Consider the following 26,471-nt stretch of genomic DNA (forward strand, 5'->3'; position numbering starts at 1 on the left):
GATCTAAGGATATTCTAACTCCTTCCTTTATTCCTCTGTAAAGCAGAAATCGTGAAAAGCTTACTGGTCAGTGTGCTGTAATTGTAAGGGTTTCTTTTCCATGGCTGTGAGGTGTGAAAGAAACCACTGCCATGTCTTCAAGTTCATCTTCTCAGGGAAGCTACACTCTAACACCCAGATAACCTGCGCGTAACTGGCAGATTGTAGCCAATCAGTTCCCTGTGAGTGTGACCTTAGTGTCTCCTCCTGAGGAGGCTACGCTAAGCAAAGCTAACTCGGGCTAATTACCTACTGAAGCGCCAGTCTTATCTGGGCACAGCTCACCATTACTGAGCCTCCCCTGTCCAACTTAGCCCCAGTGGGCACCAGAAAAAGGCCCGTGTCATTTCAGAAATATATTGTGCCCACCAATGCTAAAGTGCCATACTAAGGTAGTATCTAGCATGCTGATAGACTGAAGGAATAGAAACCGAAGTCATGCCTGCTGTCTTCAGAGATGATGTAGCCTAGTATGCCTCTATTTGTTCTAGATGTCTACCTCCTAGGCATTGTAATACACCTCTTATTTTGCCTCTACGTCGTTGTCCCACCTCATCCCTGATTCTACATTTCACAAAAAAAATCCCCAACACCAGGATCCTTGATGTCAGCCCCCGGGGCTGTATGGATTACCTGCATTATTACTAACAGCTCGGCCCCCAGGGGAGTGAGGCTGGAAACAACACACCACCCCATCCACCCAATGATTGGGCCAGTTAGAATTGTAGCCAGCCACAGGGGAACCTAGGAGGAAACTATTTTAGCAGTGCAATGGTCACACAATCTTTTCTCTACTGAGTTAAAAAATAAATAAAAATGTAACCCCTCCCTACTCCTCTTTGGAGGACAAATATCTTTTGTTTTTTTTATACAGCTTTTTTGCTACATATACATTGTACATATACATTTTACATACATGGGACTTTTATACAATTGAAGTTGGAAGTTTACAAACTTAACTTGTTTTTCAACCACTCCACAAGTGTCTTGTTAACAAACTATAGTTTTGGCATGTGGGTTAGGACATCTACTTTGTGCATGACACAAGCAATTTTTCCATCAAATGATTACAGATGGATTATTTCACTTATAATTCACTGTATCACAATTCCAGTGGGTCAGAAGTGTACATACACTAAGTTGACTGTGCCTTTAAACAGCTTAGAAAATTCCATAAATTTGTCATGGCTTTAGAAGCTTCTGATAGGCTAATTGACATCATTTGAGTCAATTGGAGGAGTACCTGTGGATGTAATTCAAGGCCTACCTTCAAACTCAGTGCCTCTTTGCTTGACATCATGGGGAAATCAAAAGAAATCAGTCAAGACCTAAAAAAAAACTGTAGACCTCCACAAGTCTGGTTCATCCTTAGGAGCAAATTCCAAACACCTGAAGATACCACGTTCATCTGTACAAACAACAATACGCAAGTATAAACACCATGGGACCCCGCAGCCGGCATACCGCTCAGGAAGGAGATGTGCTCTGTCTCCTAGAGATTAACGTACTTTGGTGTGTGACGTGCAAATCAATACCAGAACAACAGCAAAGGACATTATGAGGATGCTGGAGGAAACAGGTACAAAAGTATCTATATACACAGTAAAATGAGTCCTATATTGACCTAACCTGAAAGGTAGCTCAGCAAGGAAGAAGCCACTGCTCCAAAACCACCATAAAAAAGCCAGACTACGGTTTGCAACTGCACATGGGGACAAAGATCGTACTTTTTGGAGAAATGTCCTCTGGTCTGATGAAACAAAAATAGAACTGTTTGGCCATAATGACCATCGTAATGTATGGAGGAAAAAGGATGAGGCTTGTAAGCCGAGGAGTACCATCCCAACCGTGAAGCATGGGGGTGGCAGCATCAGGTTGTGGGGGTGCATTGCTGCAGGAGGGACTGGTGCACTTCACAAAATAGATAGAACCATGAGGGAGGGGAAATTATGTGGATATATTAAAGCAACATCTCAAGACATCAGTCAGGAAGTTAAAGCTTGGTTGCAAATGGGTCTTCCAAATGGACAATGACCCCAAGCATACTTCCAAAGTTGTGGCAAAATGGCTTAAGGACAACAAAGTCAAGGTATTGAAGTGGCCATCACAAAGCCCTGACCTCAATCCTATAGAAACTTTGAAGGGCAGAACTGAAAAAGAGTGTGCGAGCAATGAGGCTTACAAACCTGCCTCAGTTACGTTACAGCAGCTCTGTCAGGAGGAATGGGCCAAAATTCACCCAACTCATTGTGGGAAGCTTGTGGAAGGCTACCCAAAATGTTTGAGTCAAGTTAAACAATGTAAAGGCAATGCTACCAAATACTAATTGAGTGTATGTAAACTTCTGACCCACTGGGAATGTGATGGAAGAAATAAAAGCTGAAATAAATCATTCTCTCTGCTATTATTCTGACATTTCACATTCTTAAAATAAAGTGGTGATACTACCTGACCTAAGGCAGTGCATTTTTACCAGGATGAAATGTCAGGAATTGTGAAAAACTGAGTTTAAATGTATTTGGCTAAGGTGTATGTAAACTTCCGACTTCAACTGTATATAACAACAATATATTACCAAACAAACTCTTTAATCCCAACCCTCTGCCACTCTCAGCCCTTCCCACCTATCACCATAGACCCCCCTTGTTTTAGTTTCTCTACTGAGCTTTCTCCACTGCTAATTTGGACTAGCACGTATCGGCTACATGGATTTGCATCCTGCAAGATTAGCAGCATGTTCACCATGCTATCCCGACTGCTGTTTCTCTAGGATTAGGCCTAGATGTTAGTTTTATTCTCAGGTGTTATTGTAGTAGAAGCCGATGTCGTTATTCTTTAAGACCGTGATGTCAAATTAACTGTCAAGTGGCGCTAGTTAAAGGAATCCTCCTTGACGATTATGTGAGAGATGATTCACAGCAGAGGAGATCCATGTCGTCTGAAGAGCGACTCTATTAGCTTTGTGTCCCAGGTGAGGACTCTCGGGAACAAGACGCTGATTTATGAAACATCAATCAAGTTTTTTCTCCCCAAGCTTTATTCTTTCATGATGAGCCTCGGAAGAATGTTTGCCTGGTCCTCCTCCTCTTTGTCTCTGATAATATCATATCGTACCTGTGAAAACTGGAGAGGAGGCTTATACTGCCGTGCATATTAACATTGAAATTGCGTCTGTGATTTCTCCATCTCTTTCTTTTTTTTGTTTCGTAGAATAATAGAGGCTTGGAGAATTGACGGCAGAAACTGACTATGCTCTCTCTCTCTCTCTTTCAGAATATAGTACATGGAGCTATTTAAAAAGCGTTATCCAATTTAATTTATGTTTCACCGAGTATAAAAGGGTGGGAATTTATATATTGATTGAGAACCTGAAAATTGCCATCTATCTGGAAGATGTGAGTATGAAGACGTTACAAAAACTTTAAGATCTAAGAAGTAAAGTAAATAAATACACTACATTACCAAAAGTATGTGGACACCGGCTCGTCCAACATCTTAATCCACAATCATTGGCATTAATACAATATTGCCACCTCAACTCTTCTGGGAAGGCTTTCCACTAGTTGTTGGAACATTACAGCGAGGACTTGCTTCCATTCAGCCACAAGAGCATTAGTAAGGTCGGGCACTGATTTTTACATTTACATTTAAGTCATTTAGCAGACGCTCTTATCCAGAGCGACTTACAGTCATGTGTGCATACATTCTACGTATGGGTGGTCCCGGGGATCGAACCCACTACCCTGGCGTTACAAGCGCCATGCTCTACCAACTGAGCTACAGAAGGACCACAGAAGGCCAGTGTGGGTGAAGGCCAGGATGAGAGCAGAGGAGAGAGAGTTAGCTTTAGCGGTGCGGAGCGCCTCCGTGATACAGAGAAGAGCAGTCTCAGTTGAATGACTAGTCTTGAAACCTGACTGATTTGGATCAAGAAGGTCATTCTGAGAGAGATAGCGGGAGAGCTGACCAAGGACGGCACGTTCAAGAGTTTTGGAGAGAAAAGAAAGAAGGGATACTGGTCTGTAGTTGTTGACATCGGAGGGATCGAGTGTAGGTTTTTTCAGAAGGGGTGCAACTCTCGCTCTCTTGAAGACGGAAGGTACGTAGCCAGCGGTCAGGGATAAGTTGATGAGCGAGGTGAGGTAAGGGAGAAGGTCTCCGGAAATGGTCTGGAGAAGAGAGATGTTGATGTTGGGCGATTAGGCACTGGCTCGCAGACAGCGTTCCAATTCATCCCGAAGGTGTTCAATTGGGTTGAGGTCAGGGCTGTGAGCAGGCCAGTCAAGTTCTTCCACACTGATCTCGACAAACCATTTCTGTATGGACCTTGCTTTGTGCACGGGGGCATTGTAATGCTGAAACAGGAAAGGGCCTTCCCCAAAACGTTTTGGTACCCTTTGCTAAATCTCTGCTTCGACACAATCCTGCCTCGGAGCTCTACGGACAATTACTTCGACCTCATGGCTTGGTTTTTGCTCTGACATGCACTCTCAACTATAGGACCTTATATAGACAGGTGTGTGCCTTTCCGAATCATCATATCCGATCAATTGAATTTACCACAGGTGGACTCCAATCAAGATGGATGATCAAGGAAACAGGATGCACCTGAGCTCAATTTCTAGTCTCATAGCAAAGTGTCTGAATACTTATGTAAATAAGGTATCTGTTTTTTATGTTTGATACATTTGCAAACATTTCTAAAAATCTGTTTTCACTTTGTCATTGTGGGGTGGTGTGTGTAGATTGCTGATGATTTTCTTGTATTTAATCCATTTTAAAATAAGGCTGTAACATAACAAAATGTGGAAAAAGTCAAGGGGTCTGAATACTTTCCGAAGGCACTGTATACAGTGTATAATAGCCTATTTGCCAAAGTGAATCCCTACTGTTGAAGAAGGGGACAATATATGCTGAAGTATGTGAGAAATACTTTGCAAACAGTTCTCTATCTAGGGCTAGGGTAAACATACATATTATATACATACCCACGTAACTCATTAAGCCCTCTTCCATTTTTGGATTTAAGTGTGTGTGTGTGTGTGTGTGTGTGTGTGTGTGTGTGTGTGTGTGTGTGTGTGTGTGTGTGTGTGTGTGTGTGTGTGTGTGTGTGTGTGTGTGTGTGTGTGTGTGTGTGTGTGTGTGTGTGTGTGTGTGTGTGTGTGTGTGTATACAGTGCCTTGCGAAAGCGCCACCTTTTGCTACGATTACAGCTGTTCAAATGTTTGGGGTCACTTAAAAAACTTTTTTTTTTCTCCATTTAACATCAAATGGATCATAAATACAGTGTAGACATTTAACGTTGTAAATGACTATTGTAACTGGAAACGGCAGATTGCTTTTATTTTTATGGACTATTTACATAGGCATACAGAGGCCCATTTTCAGCAACCATCACTCCTGTGTTCCAATTGGCACATTGTGTTGGCCTTTTAAAATGATAAACTTGGATTAGCTAATTGACCATTAAAAAAACATTTTGCAATTGTATTAGCACAGCTGAAAACTGGCCTTTAGACTAGTTGAGTATCTGGAGCATCAGCATTTGATGACAGGCTCATAATGGCCAGAAACAAAGACTTTCTTCTGATACTCGTCAGTCTATTCTTGTTCTGAGAAATGAAGGCTATTCCATGTGAGAAATTGCCAAGAAACTGAAGATCTCGTACAGCGCTGTGTACTACTCCCTTCACAGAATAGCACAACCTGGACCATTGTCCCATTGTTGTCTTTCATTCATCCAGGTGATTACGTTTTTTGACCCTCCGCCTGTACCTTTGTGATACAACGGTAGAGATGGAGATTTTTAACCGTCAGACAGGCTTTAGCAAAACTAGTTTAACTAATTAACAAGAATAGCCGTACAGCAAATGTGACTCCGCTATCAGATCACTCATTGAAACTTGTGTGTGTTATGGCCTTTGTGCATGGCCTCTTATCCACAGAATAATATATAATAATAATAATAATATATGCCATTTAGCAGACGCTTTTATCCAAAGCGACTTACAGTCATGTGTGCATACATTCTACGTATGGGTGGTCCCGGGGATCGAACCCACTACCCTGGCGTTACAAGCGCCATGCTCAACCAACTGAGCTACAGAAGGACCACAGAAGGCCAGTGTGGGTGTAGATTATTTTTTTATAACCATTTGAAGTCTATGATTAGTTGATTTGTTCAATCAGGTGTGGTGGCCTAGTGTTTAGAGCTTTGGGCCAGTAACCGAAAGGTTGCTGGCTCGAATCCCAGAGCTGACAAGATACAAATCTGTCGTTTTTCCCCTGAGCAAGGCAGTTAACCGACTGTTCCCCGGGCGCCGAAGACGTGGATGTCCATTTAAGGCAGCCCCCCGCACCTCTTTGATTCACATTGTTAACTTTGAATTAATGAGGAGGTGGAACACACCTGAATTCAAACTCTTGTTAGAAAATCATTTGAAATTGACAAGTGGAAACAGCCTATAGATAATTAGCAGGCAGCGCGTGTTAACTGTTCTGTTCCGTAACGATCACATTTTGGAACAGTGAGTTCATTCTGACGTCACGTGCATAAAAAAACTATCGCTGGGGGGACCGTTAGAGATATTTGGAACTGACATATGACAAGGTTGAAGGGTACATTCGGTACCAATTAAGCCCAGTCCGGACTTTTCACGTATTTTATCAAATGTTTTTATCTTAACACATTTTTGTAAGTACAGTCATAAAAGGTCACATGAGAGATTACTCTTTCATTTTATCTTACAGAAATTAGGATAGTATATGTTAGGAATGTCTAAACTTAGATTTTGGTAGGCTTAGTAGGTACACTTACCCTATGCCTTTTTTACTGACTTGGTAAAGATAGTATGATTAGCCCAGTCCTTCGGTGTGAGTAGTGGTGTTTGTCGCTTTATGTTGTGAATAATAAAAACAAATAGTGCCCCCGGTGGCTAAGGGGGGTAATATCGCTCCCAAGACTGAGGCACCGGGCTGTGGGCCAACCTTGGAAAGGCAGCACTAATGACTGTCACACAAAGGCAAATGTCTAACGGCGAGGCGGGGGAAGCCGGCGGCGGCTTGGCTCACGGCTTGGCTCTCACACCAGCGCTCAGAATGTGGAGCACAGCCAGCCGGCCATGGTGGCATACTCCATCATCACTGCCTGCAGCACTGACTAGACTGCCTCTAACTTGGCCCTCTGTGCCTTAACCGTTGCCCTCTTATCTGGTCCTTCCAATGCAGATTTTATGTTTGTTCCTCCCTTTATTCATTGTGTTCACTACCTTTTCTGGATATAATCTCCCCCCCACTATTCCTTATGCTCCCTTCCTCTGTTCACCTACTCCTCACCAGTAACCCTAAGCTCTCAATCTATTTACCTTTCCCTCTATTCATTACAGGAGGGAAGCCCTCTGCTCCTTGACTTTCCTAGTTCACTTTCATGCCCTGTGATTGGTTCAGAACCCAGTGGCTTTGTCAGTGATTGGTTAAGGTGATACAGTAGCGTCCTCTCCTCGGGGCTACAGTGAATGAAGATGAGGAGGAGTATACTGGGCAGCTTGGCTGCAGGGTGGCTAGTGGAAACGAATGTGAATGCAGCAGGGTTTTGTGCAGGAAAGTGGTTCTCTTGCATTTCTTTGCCACTGAGAGCTCTTGGCCCCAAGCCTAGGTCTGCCACACTAAGAAGCTGAAGTGGGCACTTTTTGAGCAGCTCCACAGAACACAAGGCCAAGGACAGAAGAAGGTGGGTGTATGTGGGTGGGGGTTCCCGCAAGCCTACAAGAAAGAAGTTGGTACCACAGGCTATGCCAGATCATGATCACTTCATTAGTTAGATAAATACTTTTATTATTATGCATACCGAAATGGATTACTGTTTAAAAAATGTAATAAAACGTTATGTCACATGCACCGAATTTATATATATATATATATATATATATATATATATATATATATATATATATATATATATATATATATATATATTTATATTTTTTTCTTTTAACCTTTTTAACTAGGCAAGTCAGTTAAGAACAAATTCGTATTTACAATGACGGCCTACCCCGGCCAAACCCGGAAGACGGTGGGCCAATTGTGCTCCGCCCTCTGGGACTCCCAATCACCGCCAGATGTGATGCAGCCTGGTACAACAGGTGTAGACGTTACCATGAAATGCTTACTTACAAGCCCTTAACCAACAATGCAGTTCAAGAAATAGAGTTAAGAAAATATTTATTAAATAAACTAAAGTCAATTTTAATACAGTAGCTGTTGAGGGATTTGTATTGATTGTTATTTTATTCTGTTAATTTGTGATTGGAACCAATAACATTGAATGAGTTCATCATGTTGCTCCAGCGAGCACCATAACAATAGATTTTACAGTGGCCTTCCTTTGTGAACAGTTTGGTTTTACTTTTGGTGATGAAGAAGGAGGTCTGAAAGTTATTAAAATAGCTGCCGGGGAAATTCTGTTTGAAAAACATGAAGTGTCCCTTTTTTGTGGTTGTCTTGTCATGCTCGATTCCTTCCGTCAGAGTGGAAGCGTGGCTGTGGAGAGGTGTCTGTCTGTAAGGTAAATCCATTCGATTTCAACCCTTTTTTGAGAGCTTCCCTTTTTGATTTAAAAAAAAACTTCCAATACATGTTTGCCCCTTTGAAGAAATGGTCAGAAAGGGGCTTTTTGGAGCTGACTGCCAAAACATTCAGGAGATAAAGGTGCTCAAAGTTGATCCATTTTGCATACCCCACCATACCATGAGACATCCATGTCTTCATCACTGGAAAAGATAAAACGCTTGAGTTTGATATCATTTCAGTTTACAAGCAGCATTGTCAATCGACAAACATTTTCACCTCCAAAATATGTTTTAATAAAAATGTATACATTTTTCTGCCCTTAATGTCAGTTATCAAAAAATGTGTAAACTACTATTTTTTTTCATATTCGCACATGTTGCAGATTAGACCCTACTTTACATAATCTGAGGTTCTATTGTGTTGTGCTCGCCATTGGTTGAGGCACAACATGCTCTTGAATACATGGTGGGTGTCATTTCTATCAGGAAATAGAATTCATAGAATGGAACTATCCCGTCAGACCACTGCAATGTAGCTGGTGCACCATTGACATTTTTAGTTTTTACTTCAAATGACTAACCCACCCTATGTCGATTTGTCAATTTTACAGTGCCTTCAGAAAGTTGAATGGCTGTGAACTGACGATAGATCAACATTGTAACCTAAATGACAGGGTGAAAAGAAGCCTGTACAGAATACAAATATTCCAAAACATGCATCCTGTTTGCCATAACGTGATTCTAACATGTGTAGATGGTGATAAAATTGGATTCAGACTAACACAACAGAATGTGGAGTAAGTCAAGGGGTCTGAATACTTTCTGACAGTATAATTTAATACAACAAATGTTCCCATTCAAGTCAATATTCTCTGTGTGAACCTCCAAATGTTAAACATGTGCCAGAGAAACGTACTGTTCGTAATGTTCTGATTACAAAGTCTTGTGTTGCGGCAAATCCAACACAACACGTCAATGAGTACCCGTCTTCATATTTTCAAGCATGGTGGTGGCTGCATCATGTTATGGGTATGCTTGTCATCGGCAAGGACGAGGGAGTTTTGTAGGATAAAAAGAAACAGAATAGCAAAAATCCTAGAGGATTGGTTCAGTCTGCTTTCCAACAGACACTGGGAGACATTCACCTTTCAGCAGGAAAATAACCAAAAACACAAGGCCAAATATACACTGGAGTTGCTTACCAAGACGGCACTGAATGTTCCTGAGTGGCCAAGTTAAAGTTTCGACTTAAATTGGCTGTCTAGTAATGATCAACAACCGACTTCACAGAGCAAAAAAAAGATTTGTACAATCCAGGTGTGCAAAGCTCTTAGACTTACCAAGAGCTGTAATTGCTGCAAAATGTGATTAGAACGTGTGTAGATGGGTGGATGGGTGATGAAATTGATTTAGTCCATTTTGAATTCATGCTGTAACACAACAGAATGTGGAGTAATTCAAGGGGTATGAAACCTTGCTGAAAGAGGACTGACAGTATAATTTAATACAACAGATATTCCCATTCAAGTCAACATTCTCTGATGTGTGGACTTCCAACCACTTTTGTGGTACCATTTGAAAGCAGAAAAATACATTTTATACCCATTTTAATAGGCTACATTTATCAGCCAACATGTATTCAAGAGCATGTTGTGTCTCAGCTGATGACGGGCACAACACAAAAACCTCATTATGTAAATTAGAGACTAAGATACAACTTATGCGAATATGATTTATTTAGTTGTTTAAAAATTTTTTTTTTAATCATTGACGTTAAGGGCAAAAATAATTCTTGATTTCCATTAAAACATTTTTGGGGGTGAAAATGTTTATATAGTTTGACAACCCTATATGGATACACTGAGTATACAAAACATTAAGAACACCAGCTCATTACATGACAGCTTTCACCTGGTCAGTCTATGATCCCTTATTGATGTCACTTGTTAAATCCACTTCAGTCAGTTTAGATGAAGGGGAGGAGACAGGTGGTTAAAGGATCTTTAAGCCTTGAGACAATTGAGACAAGGATTGTGTGTGTGTGTGTGTGTGCCAGGCAGAGTGTGAATGGGCAAGACAAACCATGGAAGTGCCTTGGAACGGTGTATGTTTGTAGTCACGTAGTAGCCTCTACTAGTCAGCTTCTCACAGGCACACATTGACTGGAGTGGCCCTGTTAAAACAGTAACTTTAAAGGGGCTGCTGAAAATTTGTCTCATCTGTCATATTTAGCTTAAGTTAGCAATATACCACATTGCATCTTAATAGTAATACATTCCTTGTTTTAGAATACATCATCCATTTTGTTTCGTTTTTTTGGTGTAATTAATGCAAAAATATATATTTTGATTGGTCGGAAATCTGAGTGGTTGGTAAAAAAATAATCATTTTTTTCTGCCTGCCACAGTAGCTGGTAGACAATTTTTGTTTTGTTTTAGGCTCTGCATTTTTCTCTTGAATGTTTTGGCATTCAGGTTAAAAAAAAGTCAATTTCTGAGCACTTCTACAATAAGCAAATATGTATGGATGGTTTTGTTCAAATCGAAATGGGTGCTGTCAAAATTGATTGAATTCAAATGGATTTACCCTTTTGCGTGTGTGTGTGTGTGTGTGTGTGTGTGTGTGTGTGTGTGTGTGTGTGTGTGTGTGTGTGTGTGTGTGTGTGTGTGTGTGTGTGTGTGTGTGTGTGTGTGTGTGTGTGTGTGTGTGTGTGTGTGTGTGTGTGTGTGTGTGTGTGTGTGTGTGAACATGGTCTCTCTCCCTAGCAGTGGGCTGCTCCACTAAGCCATAGAGAATTGAGTGAACAGCAGAGTACTGTGGAAAATTTCACTTCACTTCACATTGCAAGTGTAACAGTAGGGTCGTGTGAGGACAGTTTCTGCTGTCATTGTTTTAGGGCGAAGTGCCCTGATCACAGTTTCTGTTTTTGGTTGGAGTTGGACTATGAGTGAGCAAAGTGGTTTTAGAGATGGACCTAAACCCTCTTGTTTTTTAGTAATGGATACTTGTTTCTGATTCATTTTATGCGTTTGAAAGATGAATACTGTGAATGTTTGAGCAATGGCCTTCAAGTACTTCCTGCTTGATTGTTAGTGTTTTGAGGGTTAAGAGGACTTAACCAGACACTCTGTTACTTTGTTTCTCTTCTCTAAGGGTAGCTTCTTCTCTGTGCTAGTGTTAACTACCGGACAGTAGCTAAGTCCATTCCCAGTTGGAGAGGAGTGCTGGCCCGGGCCAGCGAGAGTTTATCACTAATGGCTTCTGAAAGCAATGTGACTTCCTTTCCCTCTCACTGCCCTGGGCTACTAGTGGGCACAATTCACATGGCCACGATCACACACAGAGACACACCAGGGTTCTGTACTAACTCCTTCCACCGGTGCCACCAACTTTTTCAGCTGTTTGTCAGCAGCACCTCTCTCTGACTGACAAATTATATATTATATAAACTGAAATAAAAGTTCCTAGAATATTTCATACTCACAAATGTCTCTCTCAAAAAAATGTCTTTACATCCCTGTTATTGAGCATTTCTCCTTTGCCAAGATAACCCATCCACCTGACATATGTGGCATATCACGAAGCTGATTAAACAGCATCATTACACAGGTGCACCTTGTGCTGGGGACAATAAAAGGTCACTCTAAAATGTGACTCACCACCTGGATTAGGTTTTACAGTCGTATGAAAAAAAATTGGGCACCCCTGACAATTTCCATGATTTCCATTTATAAATAATTGGGTGTTTGGATCAGCAATTTCATTTTGATCTATCAAATAACTGATGGATACAGTAATATTTCAGTAGTGAAATTAGGTTTATTGGATTAACAGAAAATGTGCAATATGCATCAAAACAAAATTAGACAGGTGCATAAATTTGGGCACCCCAATAGAGAAATCACATCGATATTTAGTAGAGCATCCTTTTGCTAAAATAACAGCCTCTAGCTGCTTCCCATAGCCTCTAATGAGTGTCTGGATTCTGGATGAAGGTACTTTGGACCATTCCTCCTTACAAACCATCTCCAGTTCAGTTAGGTTTAATGGTTGCCGAGCATGGACAGCCCGCTTCAAATCATCCTACAGATTCTCAATGATATTCAGGTCTGTGGACTGGGATGGCCATTCCAGAACATTGTACTTGTTCCTCTGCATAAATGCCAGGGTAGATTTTGAGCAGTGTTTTGGGTCATTGTCTTGTTGAAATATCCAGCCCCGGTGTAACTTGTACTTTGTGACTGATTCTTCAACATTATTCCCAAGAATCTGCTGATATTGAGTGGAATCCATGCGACCCTCAACTTTAACAAGATTCCCAGTATCGGCACTGGCCACACAGCCCCACTGCATGATGGAACCCCCACCGAATTTTACTGTGGGTAGCAAGTGTTTTTCTTGGAATGCTGTGTTCTTTTGCCGCCATTCATAACGTCCCTTGTTATGACCAAATAACTCCATCTTTGTTTCATCAGTCCACAGCACCTTATTCCAAAATGAAGCTGGCTTGTCCAAATGTGCGTTTGCGTACCTCAAGCGACTCTGTTTGTGGCGTGTGTGCAGAAAAGGCTTCTTCCACATCACTCTCCCATACAGCTTCTGCTTGTGCAAAGTGCGCTGAATTGTTGAACGATGCACAGTGACACCATCTGCAGCAAGATGATGTTGTAGGTCTTTGGAGGTGGTCTGTGGGCTGTTTTGACCGTTCTCACCATCCTTTGCCTTTGCCTCTCCGATATTTTACTTAGCCTGCAACTTCTGGCCTTAACAAGAACTGTGAACTGTGCATTTCCTCACTATGTTCCTCACAGTGGACACTGACAGCTTAAATCTCTGCAGTGGACACTGACAGCTTAAATCTCTGCGATAGCTTTTTATAGCCTTCCTCTAAATCATAAAGTTGAACAATCTCTGTTTTCATGTCATTTGAGAGTTGTTTTGAGGCCCCCATGTTACCACTCTTCAGAGAGTCAAAGAGAACAACAACTTGCAATTGGCCACCTTAAATACCGTTTCTCATGATTGGATGCACTTGTCTATGAAGTTCCTGGCTTAATGAGCTCACCAAACCTATTGTGTGTTCCAATTAATCAGTGCTAAGTAGTTACAGGTATTCAAATCAACAGAATGACAAGGGTGCCAACATTTTTGCATAGCCTATTTTTCACATCTGATTTAATTTCACACAACTTAATATTGCTAGACCAAAAATCTTTGTCTGGACAATACTCCAGTACTCAGCTTTTATTAGAAAATGAATGGCATGCCACTGTGATCATTTTCTGTGCCGACAGAGTAAATTATTATGCAGCCTCAGAGGGGTGCCCAAACATTTTCATAAGACTGTATGTAGCAAAATGTGAATTGTGTGTTTTTTACATTGGATAAAAGTAGAGACTCAGAGCTACAAAATGGCATATCATACACTGCATTTGAGGAACAAGGGGAAAGTAACTCTTCTTTTAAAGTTGATCAACTTGTAAACTCACTTTTGAGAAAATTGCATTTTAAATGTTTTGGTATCTAGTGAAGAGCTCTTCTTTATCTACACCCATTCAGCATCGTTCACACCCTCTTAAGCATTAACCCCCCCCCATCTCGTTTCGCATTCGGAACACACACCTGATGCTCTTGGCTGATTATTTGTTTACCTCTGGATAACATGAAAACAGGCTAACCAGCTCTGCTGGCAACAATTTCATTCCGCTTTTCTGCAGACGTTTACTGACATCGGCCATATTCAACTGGTGCTCTACACGTCACGTAATGTTAGCTAACGAGCCAGCCAGCTAACGTTAACTACGTTAACAATGAACAAAGTGCCAACAATGCCTAACATTAGGCTCTAACTAGTAAAGCAAACAGCTCTGGGAAACAAATAATAACTGCCGCTAGGGAGCCAGCCAGCTAACACTAGCTAGCTAGTTAACAGTACACTTTAGCTTAAGACATAAAAATAAATAAATAAATAAAATTGTCCGATTGTCTATTCAGATAGCAGCCGATAAGACAGCTAACGGTTAGCGGGCCACAGATGGGCGTTCAGGTAATGTCGCGACGGAGGAGCCAGCCGGATAACTCCTTCGGGTAGATTTGTAAGTCGCTCTGGATAAGAGCGTCTGCTAAATGACTTAAATGTAAATGTAAATGTAGATAACGTCGGCAGTCCAGTTGTGAAGGCCCGGTGGGGCTCCGCGTTGGCAGGAAAACAGGTCCGGATAGGTGATTGTAGCCCAGGAGTGATTGATGGAAAACTTCAGCTGGCTAGCTCCGGAATAATTGATGTTTGCTCCGGAATCGTCGAAAGCCGTTAGTCACACGGATAGCAGCTAGCTAGCTGTGAGATCCAGGTATGAATGTCCAGAGTTAGCGGTTGAAATCCAGGGACATGGAGAGAAAAATTGGTCCGGTATGTTCCGTTCCGAGCTGCGCTGCGCCGTACAAAACTGGCGATAGATTGCGAGCTAAAGGATGGCTGATGACCACAAATTCTTCCAGAAAACTGTTGAATTTTGGTATCCACATATGTATGTTTTCAATGTCTGAATAATTTTACTTAATCTTAGTTAATTCAACAAAGAAATCCTAAAATGTCACGGACAATATTATTGGCACCTTCTAGAAGTAGTTAGAAATCATTCAATTTCAAGCAGGTGATTCTCCTTTACTTTGGAATTGAACTCACCAGTGGTGAGTTGCAGGTGCCTGCGGTATAAACATCACATATTCATCCAGGTTAAATAGAGAAGAGGACTGGTACCTGTAGTAACCAGCTCCAGATCTCTCTTGACACTGTGTGTACCGCAACGAGCATGGACAAAAGAAAGAACCAGAGAATTATCTGAGGACGTCAGACAGAAGATTGTAGTCAAGCATGGACAATCTCTAGGCTACAAGTCCCTCTCCAGAGACCTTGATGTTCCTGTTTCCACCGTACGTGATGTTATTGAGATGTTTAAGGCCCATGCCGCTGTAGCTAACCTCACTGGACGTGGCCACAAGAGGAAACTTGATGGAAGATTGCAGCGAAGGATTGTTAGAATGGTGGATAAGCACCTCGGCCAACTGCCACACAGATTCAAGCTGACCATCAGACACAAGGTAGGACAGTTTCCTGTCACACCATTCGTCGCCAACTCAATGGAAGGGGGTTATATGGTAGGAGACCCAGGAGGACCCCACTGCTGAGAGAAAGACATAAGAAAGCCTGACTGCAATTTGACAAAACACACCTGAACATGCCAAAATCCTTCTGGGAAAATGTCCTGTGGACAGATGAGACCAAGTTAGAGCTTTTTGGTAAAGTACACCATTTCTATGTTTTGGGGTTGCTTTGCTGCCTCTGGCACTGGGTGCCTTGAACGTGTGCATGACATCATGAAATCAGGAGAATACCAAGGTATTTTGGTATTCTCTTCCAGCAGGACAATGACCCCAAACACACCCAGAAGTGGCCACCAGATCTAAATCCCATTGAAAACCTTCTAATCTGGGAAAACTGGAGCATTTTGCACAAGAGGAGTGGCCCAAACTGCCAGTACAGAGGTGCAGGAAGCTCGTCGTTGGCTACAGGAAGTGCCTGATTGCAGTTATTTTGACCAAAGGCCGTGCTACCAAATATTAAGTCAAGGGTGTCAATGCCATTTGTTTATTTTATGATTTAAATGGATATATTAACTTCTGAATCAAAAACAAAGTTCGGTAATATTAACAGTGAAATAAAAAATTGTGGCGACCAAATACTTTGTTAAATTTCAACTTATTTTTAGGGATAATTGTGAGTTACTTGAAAAAAGTGCAAGGTTGCCAGTATTTTTGGCCACGACTGTGTATGTATATATTGTGAAAGGCCGTACCTATTCACTGACGAAATCCTAGGCAGGACAGCACGAAATTAGTGTTGCATCAGATGACCTGTTCTCCACAATCACCTGACCTCAAACCAATTGAGTTGGTTTGTAAATGGTTGGACAACAGAGTGAAGGAAAAGCAGCCGAGTGCTCAGCATATGTGGGAACTCCTTCAAGACTGCTGGAAAAGCATTCCTTTTGAAGCTGGTTGAGAGAATGCCAAAAGTGTGCAAAGCTGTCATCAAGGCAAAGGGTGGCTATTTGAAGAATCTTAAATATGAAAAACATTTTTATTTGTTTAGCAATTTTTGGGTTATTCCATATGTGTAATTTCATAGTTTTGATGTCTTCGATATTATTCTACAATGTAAAAAATAAAGAAAAACCCTTGAATGAGTAGGTGTTCGGAAACTTTCGACAGGTAGTGTAGCTCAATGCTATTTTGTAAGATGCAGGTGTTGGTATCACGACATGTCAGTCAGACATTCAATGGTAGGCGATAGCGTAAGATGTAGACTTCATGCAGGCGTTTAGTCAGGCGGTGATGTCACGACATGTCAGTCAGACGTTCAATGGTAGGCCACACCAACATTTGCACTCCTCCCTCTTGTCACTCCTCCTCTCTCACCTCCTCCGCAGCTCAAAGTGACCCTTCTCTTCACCTCTGGGACCCATGGCTAGAACAGGAGTAGAGAGATATGTCTTGGTCTATTAAAGGACCTCTTCGGTTGTAGCTATGTTCTTGCCTGAAAGGGTTTAATGGAGTTGAACTAAGGGCAATTAGCTGGCCAGGACACCTGGTGCTCCAGTGGAGCTGTAGTGGAACAGTGGGACTTACCCGGGCCAGTCCAATCGCCGTCAATCTTAGAGAGAAGGCTTATCATATTCCCGTACTACATAAAAGCACACAGTACAAGGCATAAGGAATATAGACTCACACTGCTTTTCAAAAGAGTGCACAGAATCATATTAAAAGTGAGATACGCACCTCTTAGGATGTCGTCTACAGTCAGTTCTGCTTCATATGCCTTTACAATGAACTGAACAGACACACTCTGTTACTTATCTACCACCACTCTTAAAAATAGGCTACGTTTCATCAGAAATGCGAAAGAATGTCCAGTCAATTCTGCTACACTTTTACACGGACAAAGGCCGAGATGGATGTATTTCCTACTGTGTAAGCACCACTGTAACACACATTGTAATTGTATAACGCTGTATTATTAATAGTGACAGATGTACCCTGGCTAGCGAGTTGGTGCTAGTGGTGCTAGCTCTTAGCACCTGATCCATTTCCCTCCCCATGTCCGTGTTCACACACGAGTGCTTTGATTGGTGATGACATTTATGGGCTCCGCTCGAACAACACCCCGGGGCATCCCGGTCCCTCGCCTCCATCAGCCTGGCACACTCTAGAGATGGTCAACCGTGCCAGTCCCCTAGGACGGGCCGTATGAACACATCTAGATGGAACAAATCCTAGTTAAAAACACATCCTAGTTTGAACACATCCTAGTTTGATTGTTTTTAGTTGGAACACACACATCCTGTTCCTAGTTGGAACACACACTTCCTATTCCTAGTTGGAACACGCACATCCTGTTCCTAGTTGGAACACGCACATCCTGTTCCTAGTTGGAACATGCACTTCCTATTCCTAGTTGGAACACACACTTCCTGTTCCTAGTTGGAACACACACTTCCTATTCCTAGTTGGAACACGCACTTCCTGTTCCTAGTTGGAACACATCCTAGTTTTAACAAGAATGCTAGTTATTCTAGTTTTGAAAATCATCACTTTCTTTCAGAATAGGCCTAAACACACCAGCAAGGCCAAAGCCCCAATCCAAAATGGGAACACAACCGTCAGTGCCTATTTAAATAAATATAGTGCTTTCATTCTAACTCACTCTATTTCCCCTTCTGTCTACTCCATTAGAATTGGCCTTAGGGAGGATGATAGAAGGTGTTAGATTAGAAGGTCCCGGTGTTTCTCCATTCCAATAAGTGTCAGTCAGGTGGATGGTTGTGAGAGTGTTGTATATGGTTGTGAGGGGATTCACTCTGTATTCTCCTGCAATAGAAGCAGCAGCTTCTTCTGCTGTCTCTGTCTGTCTGGCTCCTTTCATCACAGGGGCATTGTGTATGGATTTACTGCCCTCAATGCCCCCAGGAGGGAGATTTGATTCCACTGCACTGGCTAATCTCTGTCTCCTCTCTCTTCCCCTCTTTATCTCTCTCTCGCACTCTCTCTCTCTCTCTCTCTACTCTCTCTTCTTTTTGCTACTACTTATCTCAACTCTTCTTTTTACCGACTGCTCCTAATACCCCCCCCCCCCTTCATTCAGCCACTCTCACTCCCCGGGCTCCATGGCGGCAGCGGTGCAGGGCAGCGAATGGTCTTGCGGCCGATGCACCTTCCTAAACGCAGGGGCGGCGCCGCGATGCTCCATCTGTGAGGCACCTCGCCAGAAGCCTGACCTAAACCAGATCCTGAGGCTGAGCAGCTCCGAAGAGCAGCAACGCTGGGCCTGCCCCCGCTGCACCCTCAACAACCCCCAGGGCTCCAGCGCCTGCACCATCTGTGGCTTTGGACCCTCGCCAAGCACCCCCACACCGACCACAACCATGGCGACCATCGCCAATGGCCTCGTGCCGCCGGAGACTCCCACGCCTGTCATGACTCCCATGGTTCTCCTGGAGCCCCGCGGGCAGCAGCCGTCCGAGGAGGCATTGAGGAGGTCAGAGAGCAATGGGGAGGTGGGGGACCTGAGTGGCCCGAGTGGATCCGAGGGGCAGCAACACCACCACTTGGGCTGGGCGTGCCCGCGATGCACACTTCATAATACTCCTGTTGCACTGTCTTGTTCGGCCTGCGGGGGACCAAGGAAACTGTCGCTGCCCAAGATCCCCCCCTGAGGCGTTGGTGGTGCCCGAAGTGCACACGCCCGTGCTAGGGTTTCCCGTCCACGTGGCCCCTGCCCCTCCGCTCCTCATTGACTTGACGGATGACTCACCCACTGCAGCCGCCCCCTGCGAACCCCAGGAGCCCCCCCACAGCCACTTGCCCCCACCGCCACGCTCCTCCCCTTTCACGCCCTTCTCCTCTCTCCAGAATAACCCGGTGCCCCGCAGCAGGAGAGAGGTGCCCCCACCGGGGCGTCCGCCCAACCCTAACCCCAATGCCCCAAGCCCAACATCTCCCTCCACGGCCTGCGTGCTGCCCCAGCACTGCCCTGCCCTCTGCCCTGCCAAGCCCAAGCACGCCCAGCCTCAGGAGCCCTCCTTCCCCAGCAAGCGCCACAGCATCCTGGAGGAAGGGGACGGCACCCACCCCCCTTCCTTATCACATCTCCAAGACCCCTGTCACATCACCACCCACGTGGCAGTGCCATGGATGCTCCCTGCCCAACCTGAGTGACTCGTCCAAGTGCGAGGCATGCCACTCGTCGCGGGCCGGCGCCGACCTTATCGACCTGGTGGGCTGCGAGTCGGTGCGCTTCACGCCAGCAAACCCCTCTAGTCCGGACTCCAGCACCTGGGCCTGCTCCAAGTGTACCCTACGCAACCCCCCCGGGATGACCAAGTGCCCGGCCTGCTGCTCCTCCAAGCTACACGGCTTCCAGGAGCCTAGTTCTCACTGCTGCCCGCACTGCAGGCTCCCCGGCCCCTGCTACTGCTCCTCAGCCTCCTCCACATTGTCTTCTGGACACAAAGCCAGAAAACAGGCCCGGGTCTACCCCTCGCCCTCGGCCACCAACACCTCTTCTTCCTCATCCTCGTCCTTCTCTTCCTCGTGCACACTGCTGCAGGAGAAGCAGTGGGGCTGTCCGGCGTGTACGCTGCTCAACGACGTCAAGTCCAAGAACTGCGCAGCATGCCACACACCTCAGCAGTACCTGACACTGCGCAAGGTGGCCAAGCCGCTTAAGAGGAGGGAGAGCATGCATGTGGAGGCGAGGCGGCGCAACGACGAGGGCGAAGCCAAGGAACTCTGGGAGGACATCACTACCTTCTGTCGAGAGGTAAGCCATCTGGAAACATGACGTTGGGAAATTGATTGTGTTTACGATTTTCAAAAGCTAATAGTTTTCTTAAATAAGAGCATGGGTCAAGACAACTGACATAATACGCTAGCAACTTAAATCCGTTTCCATGTACAGAACACCATTTTTTCATGCTGGGTGGTGCCTGGTAGCCATTTTGTTTCTTAAGAGCTCACCACTGACACGTTAGCATCTCTTTCAATGGAGATGAATAGTCAAGAAGCTTCCCAAACAGCATATTTCATTGTGCCATGAAGAGTGAATCCGTTAGGGTTGTTTTACATGCGTCACACTGCAACACTGAAATGCCATACAGCACAGTACAGGGTTTTCTCTGGATGGAAAAAGGGCTTAGGTGGGGGACTTGACAGTAATTAAGGAACGAGCCTTGGCTTGTGCGAGCCGGAACAGCTCACAGTGCAGGAGCCGATCTCCTTTTTCCGTGAGCATGAGGCAGGTTGATGTACAAGTACAGAGAATTTAGCAGTTTTAAAGATAGATAGTTTCCTGCCATTATTATTTATTTATTATTTAGTCAGACTGCATCTGTGTCCTGTTACTGATGTTGACCTAAGTTTGCGTAGACCGTCCTAACTTCCTACCCTGTGTCAGCATCTAGGGGCAACGTCAACGTATGACACCATGCTGCCCCTGGTACACTTTCTGATCCGCATAAGACTTCATGTCTCTCTGACTCCACTTTCTCTCACATAGACACTACCAGTCGGTTTCAGTCTTCAATTCACACAAGGAAACATTCATCGTAATTTGTTTTTAATTAAGAGGTGATAAATTGAAACCGTGAAATTAGGTTTTTGTAATGGTGAGATGGTGGCATGCAAGTCCACATTGGTCAGTTCAATTGCATTTCAAATCCAATTTTTCTAACTAAACTTTGATATAACATGTTTAATTAACACATTTACAGGAGGGTTGACCGTTTATCAAGGGTTCAACATAAATGTCAGTCTGGAAAAATGAATCAAGGTATTTTCTTAATTGAGAAAAACGAATTACAACCTAATCTCCAGATTAAAATACCTCATGTGGATTGGCCTCCCTTTTCCCCACCACTCGTTGTTCAATATACTGAGGGGTTCTGATTTCTTAACCTTTGAAATCATGAAATATACTGATTCATGTCACTGAGGGAGAGACGGTAATGTATAGCGTTTACATTATGTCAGGATATGTTACTGAGGGAGAGATGGTAATGTATAGCGTTTACATTATGTCAGGATATGTCACTGATACAGAGAGGGTAATGTATAACGTTTACATTGTCAGGATATGTCACTGATACAGAGAGGGTAATGTATGTGGTCCTGTGTAGCTCAGTTGGTAGAGCATGGCGCTTGTAACGCCAGGGTAGTGGGTTCGATCCCCGGGACCACCCATACGTAGAATGTATGCACACATGACTGTAAGTCGCTTTGGATAAAAGCGTCTGCTAAATGGCATATATTGTATAACGTTTACATTATGTCAGGATATGCCACTGATACAGAGAGGGTAATGTATAACGTTTACATTATGTCAGGATATGTCACTGATACAGGGAGGGTAATGTATAACGTTTACATTGTCAGGATATGTCACTGATACAGAGAGGGTAATGTATAACTTTTACATTATGTCAGGATATGTCACTGATACAGAGTGGTAATGTATAGCGTTTACATAATGTCAGGGTATGTTATTGTTAACCATCACAGGGATCTTATGGGAGGAGAAGAGACACAGTCTGATACAGAGAGGGTAATGTATAGCGTTTACATTATGTGAGGATATGTCACTGATACAGAGAAGGTCATGTATAGCGTTTACATTATGTCAGGATATGTCACTGATACAGAGAAGGTCATGTATAGCGTTTACATTGTCAGGATATGTCACTGATACAGAGAGGGTAATGTATGTGGTCCTGTGTAGCTCAGTTGGTAGAGCATGGCGCTTGTAACGCCAGGGTAGTGGGTTCGATCCCCGGGACCACCCATACGTAGAATGTATGCACACATGACTGTAAGTCGCTTTGGATAAAAGCGTCTGCTAAATGGCATATATTGTATAACGTTTACATTATGTCAGGATATGCCACTGATACAGAGAGGGTAATGTATAACGTTTACATTATGTCAGGATATGTCACTGATACAGGGAGGGTAATGTATAACGTTTACATTGTCAGGATATGTCACTGATACAGAGAGGGTAATGTATAACTTTTACATTATGTCAGGATATGTCACTGATACAGAGTGGTAATGTATAGCGTTTACATAATGTCAGGGTATGTTATTGTTAACCATCACAGGGATCTTATGGGAGGAGAAGAGACACAGTCTGATACAGAGAGGGTAATGTATAGCGTTTACATTATGTCAGGATATGTCACTGATACAGAGAAGGTCATGTATAGCGTTTACATTATGTCAGGATATGTCACTGATACAGAGAAGGTCATGTATAGCGTTTACATTATGTCAGGATATGTTATTGTTAACCATCAGGGATGTTATGGGAGGAGAAGAGACACAGTCTGATACAGAGAGGGTAATGTATAGCGTTTACATTGTCAGGATATGTCACTGATACAGAGAAGGTCATGTATAGCGTTTACATTATGTCAGGATATGTCACTGATACAGAGAAGGTCATGTATAGCTTTTACATTATGTCAGGATATGTTATTGTTAACCATCAGGGATGTTATGGGAGGAGAAGAGACACAGTCTGATACAGAGAGGGTAATGTATAGCGTTTACATTATGTCAGGATATGTCACTGATACAGAGAAGGTCATGTATAGCGTTTACATTATGTCAGGATATGTCACTGATACAGAGAAGGTCATGTATAGCGTTTACATTATGTCAGGATATGTCACTGATACAGAGAAGGTCATGTATAGCGTTTACATTATGTCAGGATATGTCACTGATACAGAGAAGGTCATGTATAGCGTTTACATTATGTCAGGATATGTCACTGATACAGAGAAGGTCATGTATAGCGTTTACATTATGTCAGGATATGTTATTGTTAACCATCAGGGATGTTATGGGAGGAGAAGAGACACAGTCTGAAACAAGTCACCATGACAGCCGTGAGTTGGGGAGGAGTGAGAAATTTGGGCTGAGGTCAGGTCAGATGAAAAGTGAGGAGGAACATATATCACTAGTGTTCTGTCTGGCAACAAAGGGGTATTGGCTGTTCAGATGTGTAAGGAGGGGCTCAGCATATGAGAAAGGGTTAAATATCAGTGAGTGTGTGAATATGTTCGTTGTCTGTTCAGATGTTTGATCCTTTAGGTGAATGAACTTGGTTGGAGCTTTTATGGTGTCCGTCAAATGTCTTACTCTGTTATTTAGGACCTAACAATACTGAACAAAAATATAAACACAACAGGGAAATGTTTCAATGATTTTACTGAATTACAGTTCATATGAGGAAATCAGTTAATTGAAATCAATTCATTAGGCCCAAAACTATGGATTTCACACGATCGGGAATATGACGGGGTTCGATCCCAGGCTGTGTCACAACCGGTCGTGACCGGGAGTCCCTTAGGGCGACGCACACTTGGCCTAGTGTCGTCCGGGTTAGGGGAGGGTTTGGCCGGGGGGGCTTTACTTGGCTCATCGTGCTCTAGCGACTCCATGTGTTGGGTCGGGTGCCCGCAGGCTGACTACGGTCGTCAGTTGAACGGTGTTTCATCCTACACATTGGTGCAGCTGGCTTCCGAGTTAAGTGTGCGGGTTTTAAGAAGCGTGGTTTGGCGGGTCATGTTTCGGACCATGCATTACGCGGCCTTCGCTTCTCCCGAACTCGTTGGGGAGTTGCAGCGATGAGACAATCGAAATTGGGAGAGAAAGGGGGTAAAACATGTAAAGTGTTGGTCTCATGTTTCATGAGCTAAAATATCCCAGTAAATCATACTCACAAAAAGCTAATTTCTCTCAAATGTTGTGCACAAATTTGTTTACATCCCTGTTAGTGAGCATTTCTCCTTTGCCAAGATAATCCATCCATCTGACAGGTGTGGCATATCAAGAAACTGATGAAACAGCATGGTCATTACACAGGTGCACCTTGTGCTTGGGACAATAAAAGGCAACTCTAAGATGTGCAGTTTTATAACACAACACAATGCCACAGGTGTCTCAAGTTTTGAGGGAGTGTGCAATTGGCATTCTGACTGCAGGAATGTCCACCAGAGCTATTGCCAGAGATTTTAATTTCTCTACCATAAGCCACCTCCAACGTCGTTTTAGAGAATGTGGCAGTGCCTCCAACTAGACTCACACCCGCAGACTAGAGGTCAACCGATTATGATTTTTCAACGTCGATACCGATTATTGGAGGAACAAAAAATCCAATACCGATTAATCGGCCGATTTGTATTTAATTATTTGTAATAATGACAATTACAACAATACTAAATGAACACTTATTTTAACTTAATATAATACATCAATAAAATCAATTTAGCCTCAAGTAAATAATGAAACATGTTCAATTTGGTTTAAATAATGCAAAAACAAAGTGTTGGGGAAGAAAGTAAAAGTGCAATATGTGCCATGTAAGAAAGCTAATGTTTAAGTTCCTTGCTCAGAACATGAGAACATATGAAACCTCGTGGTTCTTTTTAACATGAGTCTTCAATATTCCCAGGTAAGAAGTTTTAGGTTGTAGTTATTATAGGAATTATAGGGACTATTTCCCTCTATACCATGTGTATTTCATTAACCTTTGGCTATTGGATGACTATTGGATGTTCTTATAGGCACTTTAGTATTGCCAGTGTAACAGTATAGCTTCCGTCCCTCTCCTCACTCCTCCCTGGGCTCGAACCAGCACCACAACGACAACAGCCACCATCCAAGCAACATTACCCATGCAGAGCAAGGGGAACAACTACTAGAAGGCTCAGAGCAAGTGATGTTTGAAACGCTATTAGCGCACACTAATTAGCTAGCCATTTAACTTCGGTTACACCAGCCTCATCTCGGGAGTTGATAGGCTTGAAGTCATAAACAGCGCAATGCTTGTCGTACAATGTAGAGCTGCTGGCAAAACGCACAAAAGTGCTGTTTGAATGAATGTTTACGCGCCTGCTTCTGTCTACCACCGCTCAGTCAGATACTTAGATACTTGTATGCTTGTATGCTCAGTCAGATTATATGCAATGCAGGACACGCTAGATAATATCTAGTAATACCATCAACCAGGTCATCAACCATGTGTAGTTAATGCTAGCTAGCAACTTACCTTGGCTAGCTAGCAACTTACCTTGGCTTTCTGCATTCGCGTAACAGGAAGTCTCCTTATGGAGTGCAACGAGAGATAGGCAGGTCGTTATTGTGTTGGACTAACTGTAAGGTTGCAAGATTGGATCCCCCGAGCTGACAAGGTGAAAATCTGTCGTTCTGCCCCTGAACAAGGCAGTTAACCCACCGTTCCTAGGCCGTCATTGAAAATAAGAATGTGTTCTTAACTGACTTGCCTGGTTATATAAGGGTATAAAAAAAATTGTCAAATCGGTGGCCAAAAATGCCGATTTCCGATTGTTATGAAAACTTGAAATTCCGATTAATCGGTCGACCTCTACCGCAGACCACATGTAACCACGTCAGCCCAGGACCTCCACCTGTGGAATCGTCTGAGACCAGTCACCCGGACAACTAATGAAACTGGTTTGCACAACCAAAGAATTTCTTTACAAACTGTCAGAAGCCATCTCAAGGAAGCTCATCTGTGTGGTCGTTGTCCTCACCAGATTCTTGACCTGACTACAGTTCGGCTTTGTAACCAACTTCAATGGGCAAAAGCTTACCTTCGATGGCCACTGGCACACCGGAGGAGTTTGCTCTTCACGGATGAATCCCAGTTACAAATCTACCAGGAAGATGACAGACTTATGGCGTAGTGTGGGCGAGTGGTTTGCTGATGTCAACGTTGTGAAC

The 26,471-nt window shown here is 43.3% G+C and overlaps 1 protein-coding gene across 1 annotated transcript in view; it reads left to right on the plus strand.

The window, feature by feature from the left end:
- The window catches only part of LOC124039228 (calpain-15-like), a 93,586-nt gene that overhangs the window by 27,572 nt on the left and 39,543 nt on the right, over positions 1 to 26,471 (plus strand). Inside the window, 3 exon segments of the mRNA XM_046355131.1 lie at positions 18,808 to 19,369; positions 19,371 to 19,835; positions 19,837 to 20,484. Of these exon segments, the coding sequence (XP_046211087.1) occupies positions 18,830 to 19,369; positions 19,371 to 19,835; positions 19,837 to 20,484 (1,653 nt within the window). The 5' untranslated portion in view covers positions 18,808 to 18,829.

This window comes from Oncorhynchus gorbuscha, linkage group LG07, assembly GCF_021184085.1.
Source record: "Oncorhynchus gorbuscha isolate QuinsamMale2020 ecotype Even-year linkage group LG07, OgorEven_v1.0, whole genome shotgun sequence".
Classification (NCBI taxonomy): Eukaryota; Metazoa; Chordata; class Actinopteri; order Salmoniformes; family Salmonidae; genus Oncorhynchus; species Oncorhynchus gorbuscha.